Below are 26,107 nucleotides of genomic sequence, written 5' to 3'. Positions count from 1 at the left end.
TATGCTAATATTTTGAGAAGGACCTGTAGTGTGAAGTTTCCATAGTCAGTAATGAGTTTGGTGCCATGACATCTGCTGGTGTCGGTCCACTTTGTTTTCGGAAGTAATCATAAAAATTGCAAGAAATAAGGGCTCAAAGTCCACTCTGTGTAATTAACTTTTTCATGATATTCAAATTCTGCCTAATGTAGACAAAAATCATTGTCATGTTTATACTAATTCAGACTGTTATGTCTTGTCCAGTGGTCTAATCTTAGTCTTAAAAAAATATATACTAACGTGAGTAAAATTGTCTTTAAATCATGCAGTGATGTCAGGAAGCATGACTCAAAGACAGCAGGGATTTAAGTGATTTCATCATTTTTCAGTTATGATATTGCTGGAATAATATCACAGAAATTATTAGACCCTTTCACAATGTTGAAGCTAAACACAGACCTCTTTTAAACATAAGTCATTGATACCTCTATTTGAAGCCAAGGTTAAGACCTGTACAGTGAATTTTATCAAGGTTTAAACCAAGAATTACTGCCTGGTCCAAAAGCGAGGACAGCTTATCAGGCAGAGGAGGAATTGTGTTAAATTTTTTTTATCACCAACAAATGAATTAATTTATAGACAATATAAGGTGGGCAGTTGTGTAGTTCACCTGGTAAGAACTTACTCTGGACCTCGTTAACCTGGCATGGTTAATCAGGTTCAAAGTTCTTATGCTTTCAACGTTCGTCCTGTTTTCTCCAAATCTAACAATGGTCATTGTGGCAAAACACTTCAGTGCATGGCATGCATTTGCAAACGATATTCTGACTTTCAAATGAGTAATAATGAGGAGTGATACTATCTTTCTCTCTGAGTGACCTTTCAGCCCATCTTGGTACAGGAGTCATTTCATTGTGGATAATGTCACACTTCAACCAGCAACTTAACAAGGATTTTTGTGTTGCTTTAGGGGTTGATTTTGCACCAACACATTCCTCTCTGGGATACAGAACCGGTCTCCTTCTTGATCGGTGTGATGGCTGAACATTCCCATGCTGTTTAGTCTTGCATGTCATAGTTTGAACTGATAAATGTGGCACCTTCAGAAACCTGGAAAATGTACATAAGGTGTTCTTGCTTTTCCTGATATCTTGGATTTTTTTTTCCCAGGATGTCACACAAGGGAACCATGTGTTTGAGGCATTGCTTGAAAATATGTCCATATATATGCATCTTTTTAACTCAAAGGTTGTGAACCTATCAAAAACCAACAGTTCAAATGCAAAATAATCTTAGTGTATGTAAACGTCTGAATTTAAAGAAAAAAAAAAAAAAAAAAGATTTCTCACTTCATATTCTTACTTTGCCATTACAAATAGTTTTGGTAATTTTATTTTTATTAAATAGGAAAGATATAGTTGGATTTAATATCAGACACTGAGAAAACCAAAAGACCCGTCATTTTATACGGTGTGTGTAAATATCTGGTTCCGACTGTTTGTGAAATATTTTAACATACAATATAAAAGATAGAAGAACTTGGCCAGTAATGTGTTACTGTAACCATCCGATGCAAGGGTGATTAGAATAAAAAGATCACAGCAGAGTGGAGTTCAGAATTTTTAATACAATGAATGACTGTACAGCACAAACACACAGGCCCTTTCTCCCATTCTCTCATACCCATACAGACTTCGTAACACAGAGCCAGGGATACAATGACTATAGCGCACATTGCATTAACAAGCACAGTGATCTATAGAGTCTTCACTGTCAGCCATTTGGTCAGTGGCTCTTTGGCCATTAATGTCGAAACTAACAATGCCCTCATCACCATGATAATACCATGATGGTTCCATCATTTTTCACAATCAGGAGATGTGACAGTAACATTGCAGAGAAGAGCAGATGACTGGGTCACCACTTAGTCAGTTATTGATCCATTTCTATCTGGGGATCTCATCTCCACAGTTTATACAAGGATGGTACAAATCATAAAATGATGCTAGGTGTACATTGTCCTAAAGTTCTACAAGACATTCTGTGTTGTATAAAACATCCTGTGAAGACATATGTAATAAAATCCAGATCACTTTATTGTTGCTGCTTTGCTCTCTTGAGTTAATCCAAACAGGCTGATTATGCTTCAATTCTCATCCATCACTATCTAGAAAGAGAGCAATCTGCATTGTCAGAGAGAGGCTATTTACTTTGACAACACAAATCCTTTGGTGTCCTGGTGTTGTGAAGCAGAGCTGTAGACAATCGCTGGCACTCTAACCAGAGATACTATAAGAAAAGGATGTTAAGGTGATGAATTTTGAAGAATTCAAAACAGTGTTAAGCAACCTCATTTTTTTATGAATTGATAACACAAAGGATATCTGAATTGTCTAGACTGTTCGGCTCTTACATTCCTCTTTTATATTTCAGGCAATTTGAACTGCAATGGATCAATGTATGAAGGACTCAAATTCAGGCTTACAATCAGACAGACAAGTCTTCAATGACTTAGAAGTTTTTATTGGACTGAAACACAGACAGAGGCAGAAAGCCCATAAATAAAAACTTAAAAGGACTCCCGAATGAAACACTATTTACAAAAGAACATAGTTGGGAACAGGGACAGAGTAACCCACTGTATTCTAGATAATGAGGGAGAGAATGATTGCAGGGAAGCAGATGTAAAGTGAAAGCAGGACCATGTGTGAAGAAAAGCACAAATAAATCACACATCTTAGGACATGAAACATAAAATAAATCAGATGCCATCTGAAACAGCACTGTTGTTGAAAGTTCTATAAAAACCCAACTCATTTACATCAGTTTAAGCACGACAAACTGCTGCATGAACATTCAATACGTGTGTTTTTGTTTGAGGCAGAGAAACTTCCTGTCCTCCATGTTCGAGGCCACACAGTAGTATGAAAATTAGACATTGCTATAGTGACAGTATTGTCCCTGCAGTGAGAGAGGCCCTCAGGAGTATCAGCTGCTTAAGTGTAGGCTTCCTAACAGTTGTGCATATTCAATCTGCATCTGTAAAACATAGTTCATTAAAAACAATAACCTTATCATGCTGGTAATACCAGCTTCATCTTCCATGACCAGGCCACTGATGCATGTCCTACTCAATTAGATGTGAAATAGATGTCAGCTTTAGGACTTTTATATTCTCTAATCTGGGGATATCCCGATTCTATCCTAAGTATTAGATTGAAGGTATACCTGTTCTGTGTTGTAGTCCCCGCACCGATGTCTGTCTAAACAAAGGCTATGCAGAGACTAGCTGAAAAACCACTTATTAAATTTCAGGACAAGGCAAAGCACTAACTTTATGAATATTTTAACCCCACACAATTAACTGGAACCATATTGAAATATGTTATGTACCTAATTATCAGCAGGTTATATCAAAACTGAGCTTGCTATCATTAGCCTAGCACTTTAGCAACTAAATATCTGTCACTGCCAAGACAAATGAGTACTGTAGTGTCTGGAACATGAATGTTAAGTGGGTTCAGTGGGATTCAATCACAATACTAATGTAGATCATCTGATACAGGTGAAATGTAATGTGTTATCTTTCAGGCATGTGGCAGTGATTTTAGTAACATTTTGGACATTTAATATCTTTGAATGACTTGAATCAGTATTGGAGGTGAAGAAATATTGATAGCGACATCCTCCCTTGAAGTTGCTCATCTGTGAAGACTGAATGAAGAGGCAATACAAAGTACTTCATCATATCATTGCTTGAAATGTTAGGTAAGCAGTCACAACTTTAATTAATGCATGGCTCTACTCGCTTTTGAGGCTTTTCCATTAGAACTGTTATGTGGAACTATTACTATTTTTGGTACCTGCATGCTTGCGGTACCAAAGATGGTAACCAAGTCGTGCTGAAAAAGCTACATCAAAAGGCTGATCACTGATTAGGTAGGGGGCAGCGTCACTAGTAACAGGTTATTTCACTAACTAATATCATCAGCTGTTAAAAAGTGTACACTGGGCTAATTTTGTATAAGACCACTATAGCAAGCTAGCATTAGTTAGCGTTAGCTTACCCCAACACATCCTCTAGCTTGTACCCTTCAGTTTGATACCACTCCATGGCTTCCCACTCTCTCCTGTACATAACCAAATTGCTTCGTCTTTCTGTCTTTTCTGGTTCTCATCTTTAAGTCAGAGTCTGACACCAGCCATAGAATGAGCAGCAGATTCTCCATTGTTATTGTGTTTGTGTCACTACAAATCACATCACATTACTTTTTTGGATTGTGGGGCTGCCTTGCTATTGATGATCCTATCCACATTGAGATGGTACTCAATTATAATGGAAAATGAACCAAAACGGGCAGAGCCAACCCAACCCGAGTCGAGTAGAGTAGAGTAGATATAAATGGAAAAGGGGCTTACGTTTGCTCTTTGGCATTTGATATTGGTCTAGCCCAAGAATTTCAGCTTTTGTTAAGAAAATGACCTATCTTGTAATTCTAGATTATTTCCTTTGCAGGTTAGCAATTTCTGTTTTGTTTGCGCTTCATTATGGTATTATCCAGTGACATAATTGAAAAGAAACTATTAGCCATGAACTTTCAGTGCTGTAAACTGTATCACAAGCTTCACTAGCACCAAAAAGGAATATGTCTGATCAGTTTGTTAGCTGTCAGGATTAGTTAGCCATAGTTTAACTGTTTATTTTAGCATCTATCTTTAAGATTGGGTTTACTCAATGATTCTGTCTTAGAAAGCACTAGAACAATGGTTTGTAGGTTAGGAATACCTTTCAAACAACACAGGAAAATAAACGTTCGCTACTATTTGCTCATTTTATACAAAGAGGTAAAGTTTTACCACTTAGTTGGATGTAACTCAAAAATTTAAAAATATACAGCAGCTGACATGAACATGCAGAGAGCAAGAACAAACAAACAAACAAAAATGTAATTAGCAGCAAAGCTGAAATTAGAGCCTTTAGAGCAGTATTGAAACAGAAGATTTAAAGAAACCCTGGTAAACAGGTAAAATGGAGGCAAATGTCAGCAGATGGGGCCCTCAACAACAAAACAAAGCAATTTAAAGTATTTTTAAGTTTGTTTACATTATACTTACAGCGACTTTATTTAGTTTGATTCAACAAACATCTCAACACCAAGAAATTACTCCCACACCCCAAAGGTTTGATCAAGTTAAGTTTGTCAGCTCTGACATCACAGATGTTGAGGTGTGGCTAGGTGAGGACAACATACCTGAGAACTTGAAGTTGGAGAAGAGAGCAGAGCAGCAGTGACTCCTCATACTGATGATGGAGAACTGAAGGTGTCTATTAAACTACACAAATAATATTGTCACCTGCATTCATAAAACCTCCACTGCTGCATCTTAACAGCTTCATGTTACATTCCTCCTGATTAAAGACTTTTTGCCAGCTGTTATCATAAATGGGAATTCTCCAACCATTACACACTCTTTGGTTTTCCACACACCTTTCATCTCGGTCTGAAAGAAAATGGACCAGAAAGCTGCTAAGAAGCCATGATCTGATGAAAAATGTCACTCTGAATATGATTTATCCACAGTCACTTGTAAACAAATAATCTGGAGGCCCTATGGGGGCCACTGAGGGACCACTAAGTCAGTTGCAGTGTTTTTACACAGGAGAGTCTAAACCCTAGTGGTTACTGCACCGAGCTGCCTGTTGCCATGGTGATCTGCCAGAGTCAGATAAATAGACTTTGCAGTGTTACATCATCAGGCGTTTTCAGGCACTTTGTCATCCTCCTCTTCCTCCTCTGCCCCTGCAACAGTTAACACAACAGCTGGTGAATTCATCCACATTAGCTAAAAAGCAGTTACTGTTATGTCATCCTCATACCGTTCCAGGTCAGGGGATCTGAAGACATGTGGTCAGATGATTTGTCATCATCCTTTTCAGTTGGAGGGCAATCGTCTAAGTTCTGTGATGGATCTGGGTTGGGTCCACCTGTGACTCCTTGGCTGGGTAAGGCTTGTGAATGGACATCTGTGTTAATGTCTTCAACTTCTTTTTTTGCCTCAGTCTCTTCTTTCTCCTTCTTGGCCAGCTCTGTTTAGACCAAAAACAAGGCTTTTAGAAACTGAAAATCAGAACTTCACAGATTAAGAATCATTCTGGGTTCTAATGAAATGATGGCCGAAGCAGAAAAAGCTTTTGCCATCAATTACATGAGGCAGACCTAATGAAAAAAGTAGCAACCATGGGTCAATAGAAATATTTGAAGCTGTATTTGCTCTGTAATACATCGGATGAGAAGGAAGTATAGTTAAAGCTTACAGCACCTTGCAAAAACTATTCACCTTAAAACCTTTTCCCAATTTGTCATTATACTACAACAAACTTCAATGTAGGCTTTTCAAAATAGACAAGAACAAAGTAACACATGCTTTTCAACATTTTGTACAAACAAAAATCTGAAAAGTGTGTGCATTGTATTGTCAACACTTTGGAGAAAGACCTTTCGCTCCAATTACAGATGTAAACCTTTTGAGGTTTGTCTCTACAAGTTTTGTACATGCACCCATTCTTCTTTCCAAAACAGCTCAAGATCAATCAGATTCAATGAAGAGCATCTGCAAAAACTAATTTTCAAGTCTTGCCACAGATTCTCAATTGGATTTAAGCCTGGACTTTGACTGGACCATTCAATTCAATTCTAGCACATGAATATGCTTTGATCTAAGCCATTCCATTGTAGCTCTGACTGAATGTTTAAAGTTGTTGTCCTGCTGGAAGGTGAAGTTTCATCCCAGTCTTAAGTCTTCTGCAGCCTCTAACAGATTTTCTACCAGGTTTACCCTGCATTCAACTTCGTCCATCTTCGCATCAACTCTGACCATCTTTCCTTTCCTTGCTGAGAAAAAGCATCCCCACAGCATGATGCTGCCACAACCATGTTGCAGGAGGTTAAGCAATTGAAGTTTTCTGCCAAATATAGCATTTTACATGTAGGACAAAGAGTTAAACATTGATTTATCTGATTAGAACATGTTTAGAGTGTTCACTACACTGCACTGCTTGTGGATATCTGCAAACAAAATGTCTTATGTTTTTCTTTCAGCAATGGATTTATTCTTTTAAATATTGCTTAAAGGCTAGATTTGTGGAATCTACATCTGTCGACAGATTCTCCCACCTGAGCTTTGGATCACTGAAGCTCCTCAGGAGTTACCATTAGCCTCTTGGCTGCTTCTCAGAGTAATGTTCTACTTGTCCACCTTAACAGTTACGACCATATCTTGGTAGGTTTGCAGTTGTGCCATAATCTTTCTATTTTCAGATAATGGATTAAACACAGCTCTGTAGGATGTTCGTAGCTTGGGATATAATTTTAACACACCTCTGGGGCCTTCATACAACAGCATGAAATATACTGAGATTACATTTTACACAAGTTGACTCGTTTTACTAATCAAAGGACTTCTGAAAGCATTTGGTGTCACTGGAATTTATTTAAGGACAAAGTTGTGACAAATGTGGAAAAGTTAAAGGGGTAAGAACACTGACAAGGCACTGCCACTAAAGGCCTACACATAATCTGCAAGAACAGAGGAATGCTGTGGGAACAGAATTACAGTACTCTGTTCTGTTTTGGGAGCTTTTGTAGCTTGTTCTGGACACATATTATGGGCAGAACCTTTTTTTATATGATATTCGACAAATATTCGTTACTACAGTTACAGCGGGAGGAACCTCCCAGGAGTTCTTCACATAACCATGAAATGTACTAGCCAAAATGAACTGTGTTTCTGTTCTTGCCACCTAAGGTAAAATAATACATTTCTTTGTTCTTGCAGAGTATGTGCAGGTACAGTGCCTTGCGAAAGTACTCGGCCCCCTTCAACTTTTCAACCTCTTGCCACATTTCAGGCTTCAAACATAAAGATATAAAGTTTGAAGTTTTTATGAAGAATAAACAACAAGTGGGACACAATCGTGAAGTGGAATGAAATTTATTGGATGTGTCAAACTTGTTTAACAAATAAAAAACTGAAAAGTAGGGCGTGCAATATTATTCGGCCCCCTTGCATTAATACTTTGTTGTGCCACCCTTTGCTCCAATTACAGCTGCAAGTGTCTTGGGGTTTGTCTCTATCAGTTTTGCACATCGAGAGACTGAAATTCTTGTCCATTCTTCCTTGCAAAACAGCTGGAGCTCAGTGAGGTTGGATGGAGAACATTCGTGAACATCAGTCTTCAGCTCTTTCCACAGATTCTCGATTGGATTCAGGTCTGGACTTTGACTTGGCCATTCCAACACCTGGATACGTTTATTTGTGAACCATTCCATTGTAGATTTGGCTTTATGTTTTGGATCATTGTCTTGTTGGAAGATAAATCTCTGTTCCAGTCTCAGGTCTCTTGCAGACTCCAACAGATTTTCTTCCAGAATGGTCCTTACTTGGCCCCATCCATCTTCCCATCAATTTTGACCATCTTCCCTGTCCCTGCTGACAAAAAGCAGGCCCAAACCATGATGCTGCCACCACCATGTTTGACAGTGGGGATGGTGTGTTCAGGGTGATGAGCTGTGTTGCTTTTACGCCAAACATGTCATTTTGCATTGTGGCCAAACAGTTGGATATTGGTTTCATCTGACCAGAGCACCTTCTTCCACATGTTTGGTGTGTCTCCCAGGTGGCTTGTGACAAACTTTAAACGAGACTTTTTATGAATATCTTTGAGAAATGGCTTTCTTCTTGCCACTCTTCCATAAAGGCCAGATTTGTGCAGTGTACGACTGATTGTTGTCCTATGGACAGACTCTCCCACCTCAGCTGTAGATCTCTGCAGTTCATCCAGAGTGATCATGGGCCTCTTGGCTGCATCTCTGATCGGTCTTCTCCTTGTTTGAGATGAAAGTTTAGAGGGACGGCCGGGTCTTGGTAGATTTGCAGTGGTCTGATACTCCTTCCATTTCAATATGATTGCTTGCACAGTGCTCCTTGGGATGTTTAAAGCTTGGGAAATCTTTTTGGATCCAAATCCAGCTTTAAACGTCTCCACAACAGTATCTTGGACCTGCCTGGTGTGTTCCTTGGTCTTCATGTTGCTCTCTGCGCTTTGAACAGAACCCTGAGACTATCACAGAGCAGGTGCATTTATACGGAGACTTGATTACAACCAGGTACATTCTATTTATCATCATCAGTCATTTGGGACAAGATTGGATCATTCAGAGATCCTCACTGAACTTCTGGAGTGAGTTTGCTGCACTGAAAGTAAAGGGGCTGAATAATATTGCAGGTCCCACTTTTCAGTTTTTTATTTGTTAAAAAAGTTTGACGCATCCAATAAATTTCATTCCACTTCACGATTGTTGATTCTTCACAAAAAATTTGAATTTTATATCTTTATGTTTGAAGCCTGAAATGTGGCAAGTGGTTGAAAAGTTAAAGGGGGCCAAGGACTTTCGCAAGGCACTGTATTTAGCTGGATCTAATTGGTTACATTCTGTTTTTGTGATTTGTTACTTTGTTCCCTTAAGAGAGATCATTAAACACATCAAAATGCGGCTGTAATCCGTTTTTATACCAAAACAGCTATTGACTTGAAAATGTTAAATCTTGGTTTGTGTTTGTACTTGTGCTGGCTTACCGTGCACAGACAATTCTTTCCATCGGTCCTTGTTGCTGGCGATGACACTGGAGAGGTGTTGCCTCAGAGCTGACAGGTCAATGGCAGTCAAAGAAAAGTTAATATGTCCATCGTCGCTGTTGCCATGACGATTGCTGCTGTGTCTCTGCACTGACTCCACAGTGACTGAGCCACTTCCTGTTAGGCTGAATGAAAGCATAGTTGTACAAGGCATCTTGAAGCTATCAATAAACTGTTCTGGCTGTTGCACGTCCACGAAGGATTTCCTCTGTTGGTGAGAAGGAGCACACCCAGACAGAGGAAATCCTACACATAGCTTTTATATTCATGTATGACTAATGGCAGTTGCAGTATAAAGTGCTTAGCTATGACTAAAGGATATTACTGGGTGTACTGATGCCTTGTAACCAATCAGATGTGAATAACAAGGGCTGCTTCTGATCCCCAGACCATAATTTGAAATATTATGCCTTTAATTAGTAGATATCAATAAGATTGATATGTTTGGAAACACAAACTAAACATTGAAAGATATTTGAGAAGTTAGGATAAACACACAATGAAAGTCCACTAATGTCACATTCCAGAAACACTGACACGGTGACCTTGAACAAACTTATGATACACAGATGTAAACACTTCACTGGACTAGGTGACATTAGATTGAACTAAATTTATCTTTTACTCCATAGGCTGTGCTCGTCATCGCTCCCAGAAAGCAATGACATTTAATTTGAATGCATCCAAATGTTTGTTGAAAGAATGGTCTTTAAAGTGAGTGATCTCTTTCTGCCGGGTTTCAACTGAGTATTGTTCTAAATATTGCTTCTTTTAAAGAATAGATACATTATAAAAACATTCGGTTTACAAGAAAATGGCAACATTGTGATTTTGAGAATATTTTCATAATATATTCCTCTCATTCCTTTAATAAAGTTTTCAATTTAGATTCCTTGACAAAAAGAATTTAGACTTAAGACAAATGCTTTCTAAAGATGTAATATGAATATAAAACATTTGATTTAATGAAACTGATAGAATTTTACATACATACTGATGTTAACTATGCATCGAGTGTAGATCTCAATGAGACATTACACACTATCCAGTTCAGCACAAAATGAAAGAAGCTGATAGCTGCTGGCACTCTGTTTGGAGTTAAGTAATTGGATTACCTGTGGAACAAAACACTTCTTAAATTTGTCCGTTAAGGTTCTCAATGACAATCATCTACCACTGAGCATGGCCTTCTGTGTCAGAGTGATGTTGGTTCTTCAGGACTGAACAGCAGTTCCCTCAGGCTCCTTTGCTAATTCAGTGATGCTATGGATTCCAGTCCCATGCCAACCACAGAGACTGCTTTCCTCACCAGTTTGTCCAGTACCACCTTTTTGATGGATAATGCTCCTCTTAATACTTAATGCATTAGTGTTTGCTAATCAGTCAGTTTGGTTGTCAAGGGACAACTCAGAGTTCTTACAGGTCTAATCCATCTCCACATCAATGTTTTCTCTCAGTATCGTCTTTGCAATGCTCAGCTGCAGGAGGTTGAACCTTAATCCTCCATACACTCCACTACCAATTCTCTGTACTTCCACTCATGCCCATACTTAATACATACTGTACCAAAATAGTAGTGTTGTCCAAAAATATTTCACTTACTGGCATGACTCCTTGTTGTTAATAAAGTTGGATGTGTGAAAGGTAAAAAAGATTGGTGAAAGACCATTCCCCTGAGGTGCACCAGTGAAGTTGAGCACAGTCCCAGAGAAGTTATTCTTCATCCTGACTAACTGTGGTTTCTAGGTGGGATAATTTGGTATCTCGGTGATCAGGTGTGGACCCACCCGTATCTTCTACTACTTTCCTCTCAACACAAGTAGCTGGATGGTGTTGGGCCCTGGAGAAATCGCAGACGTGACCCTAACAGCACCAACCCCCTTGTCTTGATGAAAGTTTGCTCTGTGCAGTAGGCAGATAATGGCCTCCTCCAGTGTGATTAAAAGCATTATCTATTAAATGTACGGTACTGTTATCTACTGTTACAATTCCCCATTCGTCCTAGGTAGAAATGTAAATTGAAATAGTGTTATTACCTGGACCTTCTGTTTCCAGTCTCTCTGGCCTTTCTGTCTTCGTCTATCAGAGGTCCAATCACCTTCTCTGTTGTGTCAATCAGGACAGTGAAAGTGGGCTCCACAATGAAGTCTATGAAACCTGCAACCAGAAGACAGACTGGTTAAAGAGAGTAAAGTGAGGAGTGTAGCTTAAAAACCATTAGAAGAAATACAAATACTGTAGAACTTGAACATGAGCTTAGAGCATGATTAATAACAGTACAGAGCAGGGTCAGGTTGGTATGTTTACGTACCTATCTGTGACTGTGCGATCATGGTGGCTTTGCGGTCACAAAGGGGAGAAAAAGGAAGACCGAGTTCCACCTCTTTATCTCCCTAGAAAAGGAAAAACACAAGACAGGTTGATAGGTGAGCAATTTATTTTTTGAACTCCTGAAACAGGTCTTTCTTGTGCTTTTTGAACCCATTTTAACCCAAGCTTGATAAACACTGCAAACAAATTTTCTCCTGATCCACAAGCCACATGTGGACCAGACAACCAAACTCACACGATTCCTCATTAGTGGGAACACATTCTCTGCTCCACTTTGAAAACATTGAGAACACCACCCTGGTCTACCACTGAAGACGTTTTGTAAATTTAAAGTTTCATTAGTCCCTTTCTCAGTTGCTTGTAGAAAGCCCCAGACTTTTGAAAAGGCAATTGAGTAAACGCATATCAGAAATATGATAGTAAAAGAAAAATAAGTGTGTTCATCAGTATTTAGTAGTTATTGTAAACAAATCATGCAGCTGTAAAGCAACAACTCTGGCCAGATGCAGCTTGATAAAAAATACATGTAAAATATTGATTTACATTTTTCCTGCTTATGTATCCAGAGCAACTTAAGGAATAATGGAAGGAATGAATCCACTGTATAACTCTAAAGCAGCTCATTATCTATTATTTATCAGTTGAAACAAATAAAATGATTTATTAGCGAACAGTCTTTTAAGCCGAATAAAGGGGTAATGCCACCAGCTGCACTGTAGGTGTATTGCGGTTTTCTTCACAGCTAGGCTGATTTAAATAAATGGTCCATGGCCTCTCTGAGTAATGGAAACAGAACGTATAGAATTCCCTGGGATTCATTTTACCTGGTTAAAATCAATCCTGAGGCTCTGGGCTGAAAAGGGGCTAATGCTATTTCTCAGCATAGTCTTCATCTAAACTAAGCACTGCTCACTATGGTGACTTTCAAGGGCTGTATATTTGATGAAAAATGTTGCTGTAAACTGATGGAATTACAATATTTCCTCTCTAAGATAAGATCTGCTGTCTGGTTTTGCTTTGCGCGCTGTGCAGTCCAGTACGTTCCCCACGCTCCTGTCTTTGTATGTACCCAATATTGCTAAAATGCATACCTATTCTCTCTATTAACAGGTTGGATGCCTTCACCATCCAACCTGAGAGCATATGAAGTTGTGTCTTTGCGTCCGGATCAGCATGCATAGTGCATTTCTAGACCAGACCTTAGCTCATAGATGTCAGAGCACAAAGAGGTAAAGAAAAAACATTTTTGAACAGTTTTTCTCTGCCAACTGTCCCTCTAAGTAAAGCCAAATTAACACTGCAGATGCTGTTTCCCAATTAAATGAAGGTTTATTCATCTAATATACCTAAATAAGGTCAGGATTTCATTTAAAATGACCATGATCTCCTATCTGTGCTAATTTCTCACTGCATTAGCAATCTGACCGCAGAAACACAAAAAGAGACATCTGAATGACAAGATTTATTGTACCTGTGTCCCTGTTAAAATACAGTACAGATTCAGATATGACAGCATAGACTAGGTTGCATTTACTACGTGATGATGTCATTCAAATGCAAACTCATAAATTAAGCTACCACCATTTTCAAAGTTGTTTTTGAAAACTTTAGTACTTGAAAATTGGAATATTTTATTTTATTTATAGTGGGATTGACTTTAGCACGAAAATGACTGAATTTTCCAAGAAAACGTATCCATGTTACGATTCAAGTGGAGCTTTGTCTTAGGGATTTAGAGAATTTAGCAGTTCAGGTAAGGTTTAAGAGACGTATTACACAAAACAGTCACAAGCACAGAGTTGTGTACCTGTCTGAAGAACTCTTCCATCAGGCTGTGAGTCCAGTGGTAGTGCAGCGGCCAGGCTTTGGCGGGATGACTGATGTCTGCTGCGTGAAGCATCAGAGATAAAACCTTCACTTTGTCTATCCTGGAGACAGATGACAACACAGAGTGAGAATATAAAAATATAAGCTATTCCTTAGAACAGCTTTATTCCTGAAAACTGAGACTCAGGGTGGCCACCGTATGTTAGGTAAAAGCTGGTGTGTCTTTTCTTTAGTATTTTGAGCGCTGTTAACAGAGAGTACAGTCAGCCATAGAAGCACAAGCAGAATCCGCATGCTGACAGGCTGATGACAACGTCTTCCCCAAAATCTCATCCAAGCGTGAGGTGAAAAGCGTGACAGCCGCCTCCCTCCACACCTCCTGCAGCACTGACACACAGAGAGAGAGGCAGAAGCTGGACTGGTCGGACTCAGCACTATTCCTGTGAAACTCTGAACAGAGCCCCTACAGGGACATACTGGCCAATCTGGTCCTGGTCCAGCAGCCTGCAGGACCTTATGTTGGGCCATTGCACCAAACTCCCACTGTTGATTTGGTCGTGTCTGTCAGATGGACCAGCATCACATGTCTTCCAGGAAGCACAGCTCACAACGAAGAATCTAAATTTAGAAGTCCGACTGTTGATGATTTTGATTCGTGAACTAAAGGAAAAGTAATTGCTGTTCATGCAGCATTAACAACATTTTTGCTGCTGTTAAATAGCTGATGTACTGCAGAGCTGGTTACCAGCTTTAAAAAACCACTTCCAGATTCAAAACCACTAACTATTTCTCATTACGAGTTTGTCACAGTACTTAATTAACAGTTTTCTACAGTAGTAATTTAAAGTCCTTTTAAAGATGTGCAGGAGGAAGCGTGAAGTCACCAGAAGTATGGGTCTTAGAGTATTGCAGTGATGCTTCTCAGAGACCTCAGACATTCCCAGCTGGAGTTTCAATTTCAGGGTGAGTTTTTGGCGTATTTCCAGCTGGGAACTCAGGAAATCTGACATATGAAAAACCATATTGAAAATATGTCGCCAAAATGAATGAATAAAAAAATAAAGAATACAAATGAGGATTCTTAAAAAATATTGCTCTGTCGTTTTTGGTGGAGTCTGATGTCAAAGATAAGTTGTCATGGTGCCCCATGCAGTACTGACCCGTTTGTTTGTGTCAGGGCGTTCCTCATGGTCTTGATCTGCTGAAAGTGACAGGACATGTCTGTGGACATCACCATCTCTATCACCAGGGCCCTCAGTTCCCTGCAGAAAATCAACACATTAAATCTTTAAAGATCAGTTTTGAAGTCAAATGTCAGCTGATCAGTTTTTGGTGAGTTGCAGGTTGGCCGACAAATGCTCAGTGATTCCTAAGGTGAAAACCTAGTGATTCCCACTTGGGGCTTGGTTCGGTGGACAGCACAAAGAGCATCATCAAAGTATAGGAAACATTGTGGATGTACAGGTAAAAATAGCGACCAAAATGTAGCTTGAATACATATATTGCAGAAAAACATTTTGTAGACTGTCTTTAGAATTTGTTTCACAGCGTTCAAAATCAGCCATTAGCAGCATATTAGTTATCCAATTTAATAAGATTTTCTGAAGCATTTTACAGTGAAAAAATAATGATAAGACAAATAATAAAGACAATGAGAGCAGTTTCTTTGGGGCCCCCAACTATTTCACATGATGAAGAAACTGAGAGGTTGTTCTTGTGTTTTTGAAGTATTTTCTGGTAGGAGAAACTTCCTTCATTGGGACTATACAAAGATGTCTCCATCCTAGTGCATTTTGAATTGGGCCCATAACCAAACACAATACCCACATATTTCAGCAGCTCTGGCATCCCATACGCATTGTTGAAACACTAGCAACACTGGTGTGTTGGATTGCAGTTAAAAAGACATCGGTCCATAGACACTTGCCTTTGCCCATGATTAGTAATGCTGGGAAAAGAGCCAGTATGTTTGTTTTTTTTTTTTTTTGTAAGGAATGGCAGAAGACAACAGCTTTGTTTGGAGCCTTCTGACCTCACAAATTAGCTTTTTTTCCAACATTGCACACAGCTCTATAATGGCTGTAGAAGTGAGCAACTCTACTGCGGACTTCTTTGCTGTTGATGTGGCGAGCAGACAAGAAGAACTAAAAAGACAACAACGAAGAATCAGCTCAAACGTGGCTGCCTAACATGGAGCCTACTGGCAAAACAAAGCCTGGATCACAGAAGGCTGCGTAGCTGGCAGCCTTGTGCACCAGCCATGGCTGTCATGCAACTTTGTATGCAGAGGAGATTGTGTGTTTGGTGCATTTATGCACTGGTTATATTCAGCACAGTTTGTATTCAGGTGTGTTTGTATTGAGAGTTTCCACTATATAGTATTTTACTTGTCCAACTACTGCTCCTATCTAGAATTTAGTCAAGCATAAAATTATACTTTTTAGAAGTAAATCACAGTCATGTATACACCTACAGAAGACAATTAGCTGGAGACCTTTTTTTAACTGCAACTTTATACATTTTTCTATAGCAGCACATTGCTTGACACTTCTAAAGTTCTGTGCCAAATATAGTTTATCACTGATTAAATACCAATTTATAATGATCAGTGATTTTCAAACTGCTATTAGCTAAATACTAAGCATATAAAAGCCCCCCGGTTGATTGTTTTTGTCTGCTCTGGATGGCTTTCATGTCTTCATTGGTGACGGCTGGATTGAAAGGTTCCAGGATTTCTGTATTATTCCCTTTGTGAAGATTGGTTAGAGTTTAGGCATCTACAGCCAATGAGACCTCACAGGAACCATCTACTCTGGTGCTATAACCGATTTAAAACCCTGGACTAACATAAAGGATAAAAACTGTTCAAACACCAAAAACCTCACCTGCTTCTCTTGGTGGAGCACTAAAACTTTCTTTGCCAGGTCCAAACTGATTTGAGTTTTAGCAGGCATGTGGAATGATGTATCATCCACTGATTAACACAGCATATGTGCCAACTGTGTCTATGTCCTAGTTTAAATAACAGTAACTAGCATGTTTGATGGTCAGGATGAAGGTTGGGATCAGTGAGTTCATTATAAGCATGTGCCAGCGCTAACCTCCAGTCTTCTTTGTTTAAGTTGATCAGGATGTTCATGTCCTCCTCGGCCATCAGCTTGTATGCAGCGCTGACATGATGGTTTTCCAGCACTGACCTGTCGTTGTACAGAATGGCCACCTCAGACCTGATGGATAGATGAAACTGTTCAGACATCAGGTTCTGCAGTGTAGAGACCTCAAATGAAACATACTTGTCTAATTTGGTCCAGTTTACAGGACTATTTTTAAGGCACAAAACATTTTGATGATTCCTATTGCACCTGATAAACTTCTAATCTAAGACCTTCAGCAACCCTCAATTTGTTTCAGTCTGTTTCTTCTGGCATGAACTAGATGAAATTCCTGGCGTAAATAAATCATCACAATTGAGAATTTGTGAGCCCAGGACATGTTCTACCACACGATGATTTGTTCTTTTGGCTGTTGTTAGTGTGTGTGTTACCTGGTGTGGATGTGGAAGTTGTTTGTGGTTCCTGTGTGTTCGAAGTCATGGATCGCTGCAGCAAAAACCATGGCGAGGATCTCCAGCTCGCTGAGCCAATGCTACACACACACACACACAGTCATCTGAGTGTGTTATAATGTGGAAGCTTACTGCTCACAAGGGGCATGAGTGAATAATGAGCATGAAGCCATTTCTGTTTGCTTGAATGTATTTTTATTCTTCTAACCCAGGGGTGGGCAAACTGCGGCCCCCGGGCCATATGCGGCCCGTAAAGCTTTTTAATCCGGCACCCGAATTAGAATAAATAAACCTTGTTAATGTTTTATTTTCCCTTCAATTCTGGCGTTTCTCGATAGATGGCAGACTCTGATATACTGACCATTTGTCGAGGTGTGCCATCTTATGCTGCATTCAAGTGGTGTCTGAAGATCCGTCTTGCCGAGTTTTTTTTCCCAGTGGAAAAGTGATTTTTCCGATCATTCTGACACCCTATGAACGCATTATTAGCTTACTCAGCGATTTCCCTCTTTGACAGCTTAACCCTTCTGTAGCTAATGATGAGCAATGCTAAAAAAAAAAGAAAGAAAAGTGGACAGAGAATGTCTGTGTTTAATAAGGAGTGGACAACTAAATATTTGATTTACCAAACACCGTTTAACTGCTGTATGCCGGATATGCAAAGAGACTGGGGCGGTTTTTAAAGGGTATAATAGCCGTCACTTTACTACAAAACATGCAGTCAGAGAAAGAGCGGGAAGCTACTGCTCAGAGGTTGGTAGCTCATTTACGGGCTCAACAAAACATTTTTCATCGTCAAAGTGCCATCCAAGAGTCAAGTACCAAGACAAGTTTTATGCTATGATTGAAATTAGCAAAGGCCAGCAAGCCTCTGTGTGAAGGCGAGTTTTTAAAGGAATGTAGCGTGGAGACAGCTTGTGTCCAGAGGCCAAAGACAAGTTTGAAAAACTCAGTCTATCACGCAAGACAGTGACTCCCTGTGTGGAACTGATAGACGAAGAAACAATTACCAACTTAAATAAAAAAGCGGAGTCGTTCACGTTTTATTCATTAGCGCTGGATGAAAGCAACGATGTAAAAGAGACTGCTCAGCTCCTCATTTTTATCCAAGGAATTAACGATACTTTTGAAATAACGGAGGAGTTTTTGACAATGGAGTCTCTGAAAGGACAAACACTTGTATGACCGGGTGAAAATATAAAGCTGCCTTGGTGTAAACGTATGAACGTCACCACAGATGGATCTCCAAATTGAACAGGGAAAAATATTGGCCTGCTGAGGAGAATCAAGGATACAGAGAAAGAAGAAAATCCCGACCAGGATGTCTTCACTGCGTCATACACCAGAAATCTCTATGTAAATCTGTATGACAGCTTAATCATGTTGGGAATCCTGTCGTAAAACTGGTCAACTTTATACGTGCTAGGTGACTTCAGCACCGTCAGTTCACGTTCCTGGAGGAAACTGATGCAGATCACCAGGATCACTCCCGTGTCCGCTGGTTAAGTTTGGGCAAAGTGTTTCAACGAGTGTGGGACCTCAAAGAGGAGATCGGTGCATTTTTGGAGTTACTTGGGAAGGCAGACGAATTTCCCGAGTTGAGCAACAAGAACTGGCTTTGGGACTTTGCGTTTGCTGTGGATATATTTTCACACATGAATGAGCTGAACGTGAACATACAGGGAGAGGATCGGTTTGTGCATGACCTGCACACAAACCTAAAAGCCTTCAAAATCAAGCTGGCTTTATTTTCCAAGCAAATCTTAAATGAGTCATTCATTCATGTCCCCACACTAGCCACACTGAAAGAGGCTGGCGCAAAAGTGAAGAAATACAGCAAGTCTTTGGATGCGTTCAACAAAGAATTCTGCCGTCGCCGATTCACTTCAGTTGGTGTCACAAGACCCCGAAACAGCTCCAGAAGCGACCTTCAGGCTGACGCTGTCTTAAAAGAGAGATTCAAGCCTCTTAAAGTGAATGACTTCAGTGTTTTAAGAGATATTTCAATAAATAAATACTGTGGGACTTGGAAGAGATATTTTGTTGTAATGCTTTTGTTAATTTTCTATTGAAAATAAAGCACGTTTCCTACATATCTCATGTTATTTATTTATTTTTTCTCTTATGAGGTGAATTACCAAAACACTCCATCCATCTGCTCCTGGTCCGGCCCTTCTGTCAAATGTTAGAACACTCTGTGGCCCACAAGTCAAAATGTTTGCCCACCCCTGTTCTAACCTCACAACCCTCATAGTGTTCACACTGAGTATATTCTGGTTGCTTTATTAGAATCATGTTCAACAGGTAAAATGACCCAAGCAACGCATTATGTGTGCGAGTCTGTGTTACCATCAGTCCAGTGTGTAGCATCAGGAAGTGGGCAGTCTGGGTGACGTCGGCGGCGTGGATCAGGTTGTGGTAGGGGTTCCTGTGTTTGCTGTAGCCGTTCTCCAGAGCCTCAACAAACGGCACCAGAGCCTGCACAGGGATCTGAACACAGGATTCTGGCTAGTACAATAAGCAGGAATGATACACAGTAACCAGATGGATTATCAGAGGCCCAGTAACCCTTCCTGTCAAAGGTTTCTGCTGGTTCTGTTTTTAAAGTTTGATCACCTGTAGAAGTATCTGCCATACAGTCACATTCTCTATTTATATTTTGAGCCTGTATGTATAATTTTAGATCTATACACAATCCAGATCTTTGACCAATAATTTAGTAAAATTGTGTTTCATTTTTGTTTTCTATTCTACAGATAGATTTATGGGACGTTTTTAAAATGGAGTCCTGCTCCTTCATATAATACATCTTCCACCATTACATTCATGTTCATTCTGCTAATGCTAGAACCCTCCCATGCAGAGCTGATAACAGAATCAAATTGTGTGTACCCTGAACCTGTTGATGAGGTCATAGCGGGTCAGCAGGTCATAGACCAAGAACTTGAGGGCGTGTTCTCCAGTGGCCCCGTGGAAGGAAAAAACATCAAAGGACCACTGATCCACTTCCTGAAAACAAAATCAATAGAACCATCAAAAAGCATCTAAATAACATGTACTGAATGAATGCTGTAAAATCAAGTCTAGACTCTGACTCATTCAATGTAATGACACCTTTTATCACTAGGGGGCAGTACTATAATTATGTATTATGAGGTACAGCAGCAATTAAATTAATCCGTCCAATTATTCATTAACTCACAATTATATTTGAAGTTGGTCCCCTCGTGATTCATGACTTTCAGGTCTCCAGAATAACAAAGCAGAGTAATTATAGATATAATTGAATTTTTTGAAGTTTGCACAGGAAGCCCTGAAGAAGGGACATATATCAGGGAACACACCACTAAATCTACATTATCCAATTCCACCAGCTCCTCTCCGCCCTTCTTCCTTTGCATTTATTACTTCCTTTTCTATTTCTACCTTCATAAGTCATTTTGTTTTCTTTACATACATACTTAGATTCTCCCGCTGCTTCAATATTCAACAACCATCCTGCTTACACGCTTCTATCTTTTTTCTCCCAGTAATGTTATGTTCCATTGTTTCTTCTGGCTCTTTTGGTGAATGCTGCTTTTTCTTTCTGTCTTTACACATCCCCCTATCTTACGTCATTTCTTTTCAGCTGTTTCTTTGTTTACAGTAGCGGTATCCTTACCTCTTGATCTTCCCCACATTTTCTCATGTAACAAACTTCTACATCATTTATTGGGAGTTTATTTGATAGACCAATTCACAGCTGTGAAAAATTGTGACATGAATGAAAAAAAGTTTCTTACATGTTTCCACAACTTTTCCAAGTAAAACGTTTCCTGATCTGTTTGTATTTAGTATTTTATTATAAAACCACCTCACACTTCTGTACAGCTAAAGTCTTTTAGGATATGCCTCTGTCAGCTTTGCGTATCAAGAATCTGAAATTGCCCTTTCTTCTTTGCAGAATTGCTCAAACTAACCCAGACTGGATGGAGAACATCTGTTAACAGCAATTTTGCCACAGATTCTCAACTGAATGTAATGTATGTCAGGCCTTTGACTAGGCCATTCAAACACGTGAACTGCTTTGGTCGAAACCATTCCACTGTAGCTCTGGCTGTATGTTAAGGTTGTAGTCCTGCTAGAAAGTGAAACTCTGCCCCAGTTCCAAGTGTTCTGGAGTCTCTACTAGGTTTACATCTAGGAGTCTCCTGTATTTAACTGTTTCCATATTCCACATTAAACTCTGACCTGTTTTGCTGTCCCTGCAGATAAAAAAAGAACATCACCACGGTATGATGCTGCCACCACCATGTTTCACGATGGGTGTTGTGTGCTCAGGGTGATGTTAGATTTCCAACACACACAGCAGTTTGCGTTCAGGCCAAAAGGTTCAAGTTTAACCAGAGTGCCTTCTTCCACATAATTGCTTCATTTAATATGGCAAACTGCAAACAGAACTTATGGCTGTTTTTTTAGAAATAACGTTCTAATATTGTAATTTTATAAACACTATATTTGTGGAGTGCATAACAAATGTCAATAGTTTCTCCCAGCTGAGCTGAGGGTCTCTGCAGCTCCTCCAGTTGTTATCATAGGGCTATTTCTCTAATTAATGCATGAACCTTCCCAGGCCTGCGATGGACTGGCGACCTGTCCAGGGTGTACCCCGCCTCTCGCCCATAGACTGCTGGAGATAGGCACCAGCTCCCCAGCAACCCACTATGGAATAAGCGGTAGAAAATGACTGACTGACTGACTGACTGACTGACTGTCCTTCCCAGGCCGGTTGTTGATGGCCATACCCATCATGTTTTTGGGTGACAGACTGAACTGTGCTTAGCAATAGAATTGGGATTTACATAGTTTGGGATATTGTTTTCTAGCCTAACTCTGCTTCAAATTTCCTCACAATGTTCTCCTTGGCCTGCCTGCTGTCTTCCTTGTTCCTTAAGATGCCATATGTTCTCTAATGTTCTCTAACAAACCTCTGAGGTCTTTACAAAACAGCTGGATTTTAACTGAAATGAAATTCCACACAGGTGGACTTATTTATTAACAAGGTGACTAGATTTGTTTTAATAGTATCAGAGTAGAGAGTGCCAAATATAACTGCAAGCCACACTTTTTAGATTTTTATTTGTCTAAAAAATTATAAAGCATATATTTATTTCTTCCTCTTAGCAGCTATGAAGTACTTGTGTGGGTCTAGTATGGTTCCCTAAATAATACATTTAAATGTGTGATTGCAAAGGGTATTAATACTTTTTTTCATGGCTCTCAACTTTCTTATGTATCAGTTTCTTAACTTTCACCATTCTTTTTCCTTACCTCCTATTTACCACATCCCTTTTCTATTTGCTTTTGCAGTAAACACAACCCATCCCCCTGCTTGTCACAATCATTTAAACTTTTTTCCCCTTTTCTAACTGAACACAGGATCAATACAATAAATCGCCACATCCTGGTGGGGGGAATGTACTTTTTTACCTTCAGAGCTGTCAAAGCTGTGGGAGGGTAGGTCAGGCCAGCCATGTTGGAAGTCCGTCTGTACATCCTGTTGTCACACACACACAAAGACACACAGATAAAAATATCACACACCAATCTCACACATAAATACAGGCAGTGGCATGCATATAAACACCTCTCACACAGACCCCCTCCCGATGCCCTCCTCCACAGTTTGAGACCAGGATGGATTGTTTGTTGCCATGGTAACCCTGTTCCAAACACATGCACGCAAACGCACACACACACACACACACACACACACATACAGCCAGCGAACAAGCGCTGCCTAGTTGCAGCAGAAATTTTTTGATTTCATGCGTCATTAAGCTGCAGCAGATGAACTGATATTGCGTTCTTTCACTGCGACTCATTTACAATCTAATGATATTGGAGCTCATAAGTTTCCCTATATGCTGTCTGTTTGTAGCACGCACTAACGTCATTACGCTTCGTGTTCGACCCCTTAATTACATCTGCTGTCAGCCGGATATTCTCCTATGTTTATTTTGAAGAAAATCTATGGCTGTTCTCTCTTCTTTTTGCAAGTTCTGATGAACATGACTGAACATTTGAAAATGTGATTTTGTCTGAAAAGGAAGTATTTCTGGACTTTTATTTTAAACCTACTGCATTTAGGGTACCTCAAACCAGTCATTTTTAGAAATGCATGCATTTCAACTTTTGACAACTTCTGGAAGTAGTTTTATCTTAAAAGACAAGCTCACACTGAATAAAAAAACCTTCTCAGGGTGCTTGGTGCACTGTGCAAAACAAATAGGAAAATTCATGGTAATTACAGTGCCATGAACTCCAGTGTATTTTATTGGGGTAAATATATGTGATGGAGCATCTCAAAGTAGAAAATAATTGTGAAGTGGAAGGAAAAAGATATGTGGTTTTCACATTTTTACAATTAAAAATTTTAAAAAGAGTGGCATGTATTTGTATTCAGCCCAATTTACTCTGATACCTCTAAATAAAATCTGGTGCAACCAGTTGCGCAAAATGTGAAAGTCCTGTTTACAGAATCCTACAAATCATGCAGGGGACACAACAACATGCTAGTAGGTGCTTAAGACCAAAATGTAACACTGCAGATCACTCTGAATGCATTATCCCCACTGTGAAACATGGTGACAGCAGCATTACGCTGTGGGAAGGCTTTTCTTCTGCTCAAAGAATGAAGTTAGAGTTAATGGGACGATGGCTGGAGATAAATACAGGGGAAACCTGGTAGGGTCTGCAAAACAATTGAGACTGGGGCTGAAGTTCACCTTGCAAGAGGATAATGATAATACACATTTTAACAGTTAGATCAAAGCATATTTAGAACGGCCCAGTCAAAGTCCAAACCTAAATCCCACTAAGAATCCGTAACGGGATTTGAACACCACTGTTCAAACACGCTCTCCATCCAATCTAAGTGAGCTGAAGAAAGTGGAAGTATTTCGGCAGAGACTACACCCACAAACCTAAAGCTGCAATTGCATAGAAAAGCTGTTCTAAAAGTTATTGATTAAGAGGATTGAATACAATCTCACTTTTCAGATTTTTATTTGTAAAAAAACTATTGAAAACCATGTATAATTTTTTTCTTCCATTTCACAATTATGAATTACTTTCTGTTGGTCGGAGCTATAAAATTCCAATGAAACATATTGATGTTTGTAGCTGTATTGTAACATAAGGTCAAAAGGTTCCAGGGGTGTGAATATTTTAATTGCTTGTCTGTTACAATAAACTGTAAACATTAAATAGAAAAAGCTGCCATCACCCTATGGATTACTGTTTTGATGTTATTACGTCTTTATTAAGTTATTTCATCTCCAAAGATTTTTCAGTCCTTTCATGTTTCCATTTCTCATGTTTCTCTCTCCCATCCTTGCATGAAATTACAGCTTTTATGCGTCTTTGGAGGCCAAATACATTTTTAATAAAATATTATATTGATCAGCAGGTGATGAAATTGTGTATGTGGAAATAAAATTGTATTAAATTAACTTTCATGAGAGAACTTAATGTCTTAAATTGGAACGTATTGAAGTTAGCTAGTAGTAGTTGTAACGTATCTTAAGTTGAAGGGGCCGTGAAGATGAATGACGCAGATGTGTTTTTTTTTTTCTGATTTAACAGCAGTGATGACAAAACAAATGGGACCTGAAAGTCTAATGCCTAAATTTGTTATGTGATTTTGGGTAAATTGCACTCAGAGTTGTTGATTTTATTGAACATCATAGCAACATGATGTAGATGGTTCATAACCATTCATTTGCAATCATTTGTTGAGTAATTCCCTGTTTAGATTGCCACAGCTCTATACTGAAAATGCTTTAAACAAAGGTAACTATTCTAAACACCATTTCATACTGAAAATCTGAGTTTATAAGCTCTACTTTACCTCATCTGTTTCCCACCATTGTTTAAGTAACAGTGAGAACAACTGTTACCGTGTCTAGCTTGATGTCAAGGCTGTGAAATCGATAGTATTCAACTGCATCAGGACAAGGTATGTTACTTTTGCCATGATATAACGTCAGTTTTTTTTTTTTTTTTTTAAATGGTCAGATATTTTTCAGACAAATATCAGTGTCCATTTGAGTTTCAAGCATCTGGCATGCAGGGGTGACTGAATCTTCATTAATGACCTCAGGACAGCATGAGAATAATTAATGTTATTATTGGGTCATCGCTGCAATATCTGAGTAACAGTTGTATTGATTCTGTAGCAGTAGAGCAGTGAGAGCTGCAGCGCTCATGCAGCTGAATTTTTTGGCATGCCAAAAAACGTAGCTGTGTTAAATCTATAGTAAGGTCATCCCAGAGAATTATCATCCTGTGGAGTTGCTTCTCTGTGTTTGTGCTTGTTGGTATCCGTTAAGCAAAAAGGTTCATTTGGAATCAAAACCAAACAAATCTCCCTGGACTATGACACAGTCTGTTCAAATCTGCATCACGCAGCTTCAGTGGAAAATGGTGAATAAGCCAAAGGACATTTCATGAGTAAAATGCTTTCCTGTCACATTTAGACATAAAATGTAAATGTAATGATGCATGATGAGAGTCATTATGTGTCAAAGGAATATAATGGGCTTCAATATTCAAGCATTTCTTTAATATCTTTGTCTGATCACTTTAGATCAGAAAAAATAATTTTTTTAAAATTTAGATCTCAATTGATGTTTTAAAATGTATGAGCCCAACCTAACCCATGATTA

General features: G+C 39.2%; 1 protein-coding gene across 1 annotated transcript in view; it reads right to left on the bottom strand.

Annotated features, from left to right (window-relative positions):
* Positions 1–2,481: 2,481 nt before the first annotated feature.
* pde1a (phosphodiesterase 1A, calmodulin-dependent) overlaps positions 2,482–26,107 on the bottom strand; it is a 68,775-nt gene continuing 45,149 nt past the window's right edge. Inside the window, exons 5-16 of the mRNA XM_047370782.1 lie at positions 22,869–22,935; positions 20,292–20,408; positions 19,749–19,889; positions 17,379–17,479; positions 16,936–17,061; positions 14,995–15,096; positions 13,815–13,935; positions 11,988–12,069; positions 11,713–11,833; positions 9,617–9,801; positions 5,858–6,067; positions 2,482–5,780 (exon numbers count right to left, since the gene is read on the bottom strand). Of these exons, the coding sequence (XP_047226738.1) occupies positions 5,734–5,780; positions 5,858–6,067; positions 9,617–9,801; positions 11,713–11,833; positions 11,988–12,069; positions 13,815–13,935; positions 14,995–15,096; positions 16,936–17,061; positions 17,379–17,479; positions 19,749–19,889; positions 20,292–20,408; positions 22,869–22,935 (1,420 nt within the window). The 3' untranslated portion in view covers positions 2,482–5,733. The remainder of the gene's footprint in view (positions 5,781–5,857; positions 6,068–9,616; positions 9,802–11,712; positions 11,834–11,987; positions 12,070–13,814; positions 13,936–14,994; positions 15,097–16,935; positions 17,062–17,378; positions 17,480–19,748; positions 19,890–20,291; positions 20,409–22,868; positions 22,936–26,107) is intronic.

This window comes from Girardinichthys multiradiatus, chromosome 7 (genome assembly GCF_021462225.1).
Source record: "Girardinichthys multiradiatus isolate DD_20200921_A chromosome 7, DD_fGirMul_XY1, whole genome shotgun sequence".
In the NCBI taxonomy this organism is placed as follows: domain Eukaryota; kingdom Metazoa; phylum Chordata; class Actinopteri; order Cyprinodontiformes; family Goodeidae; genus Girardinichthys; species Girardinichthys multiradiatus.
The sequence above is the reverse complement of the archived record's forward strand: the minus strand, read 5'-3'. Positions and strand labels throughout refer to the sequence as shown.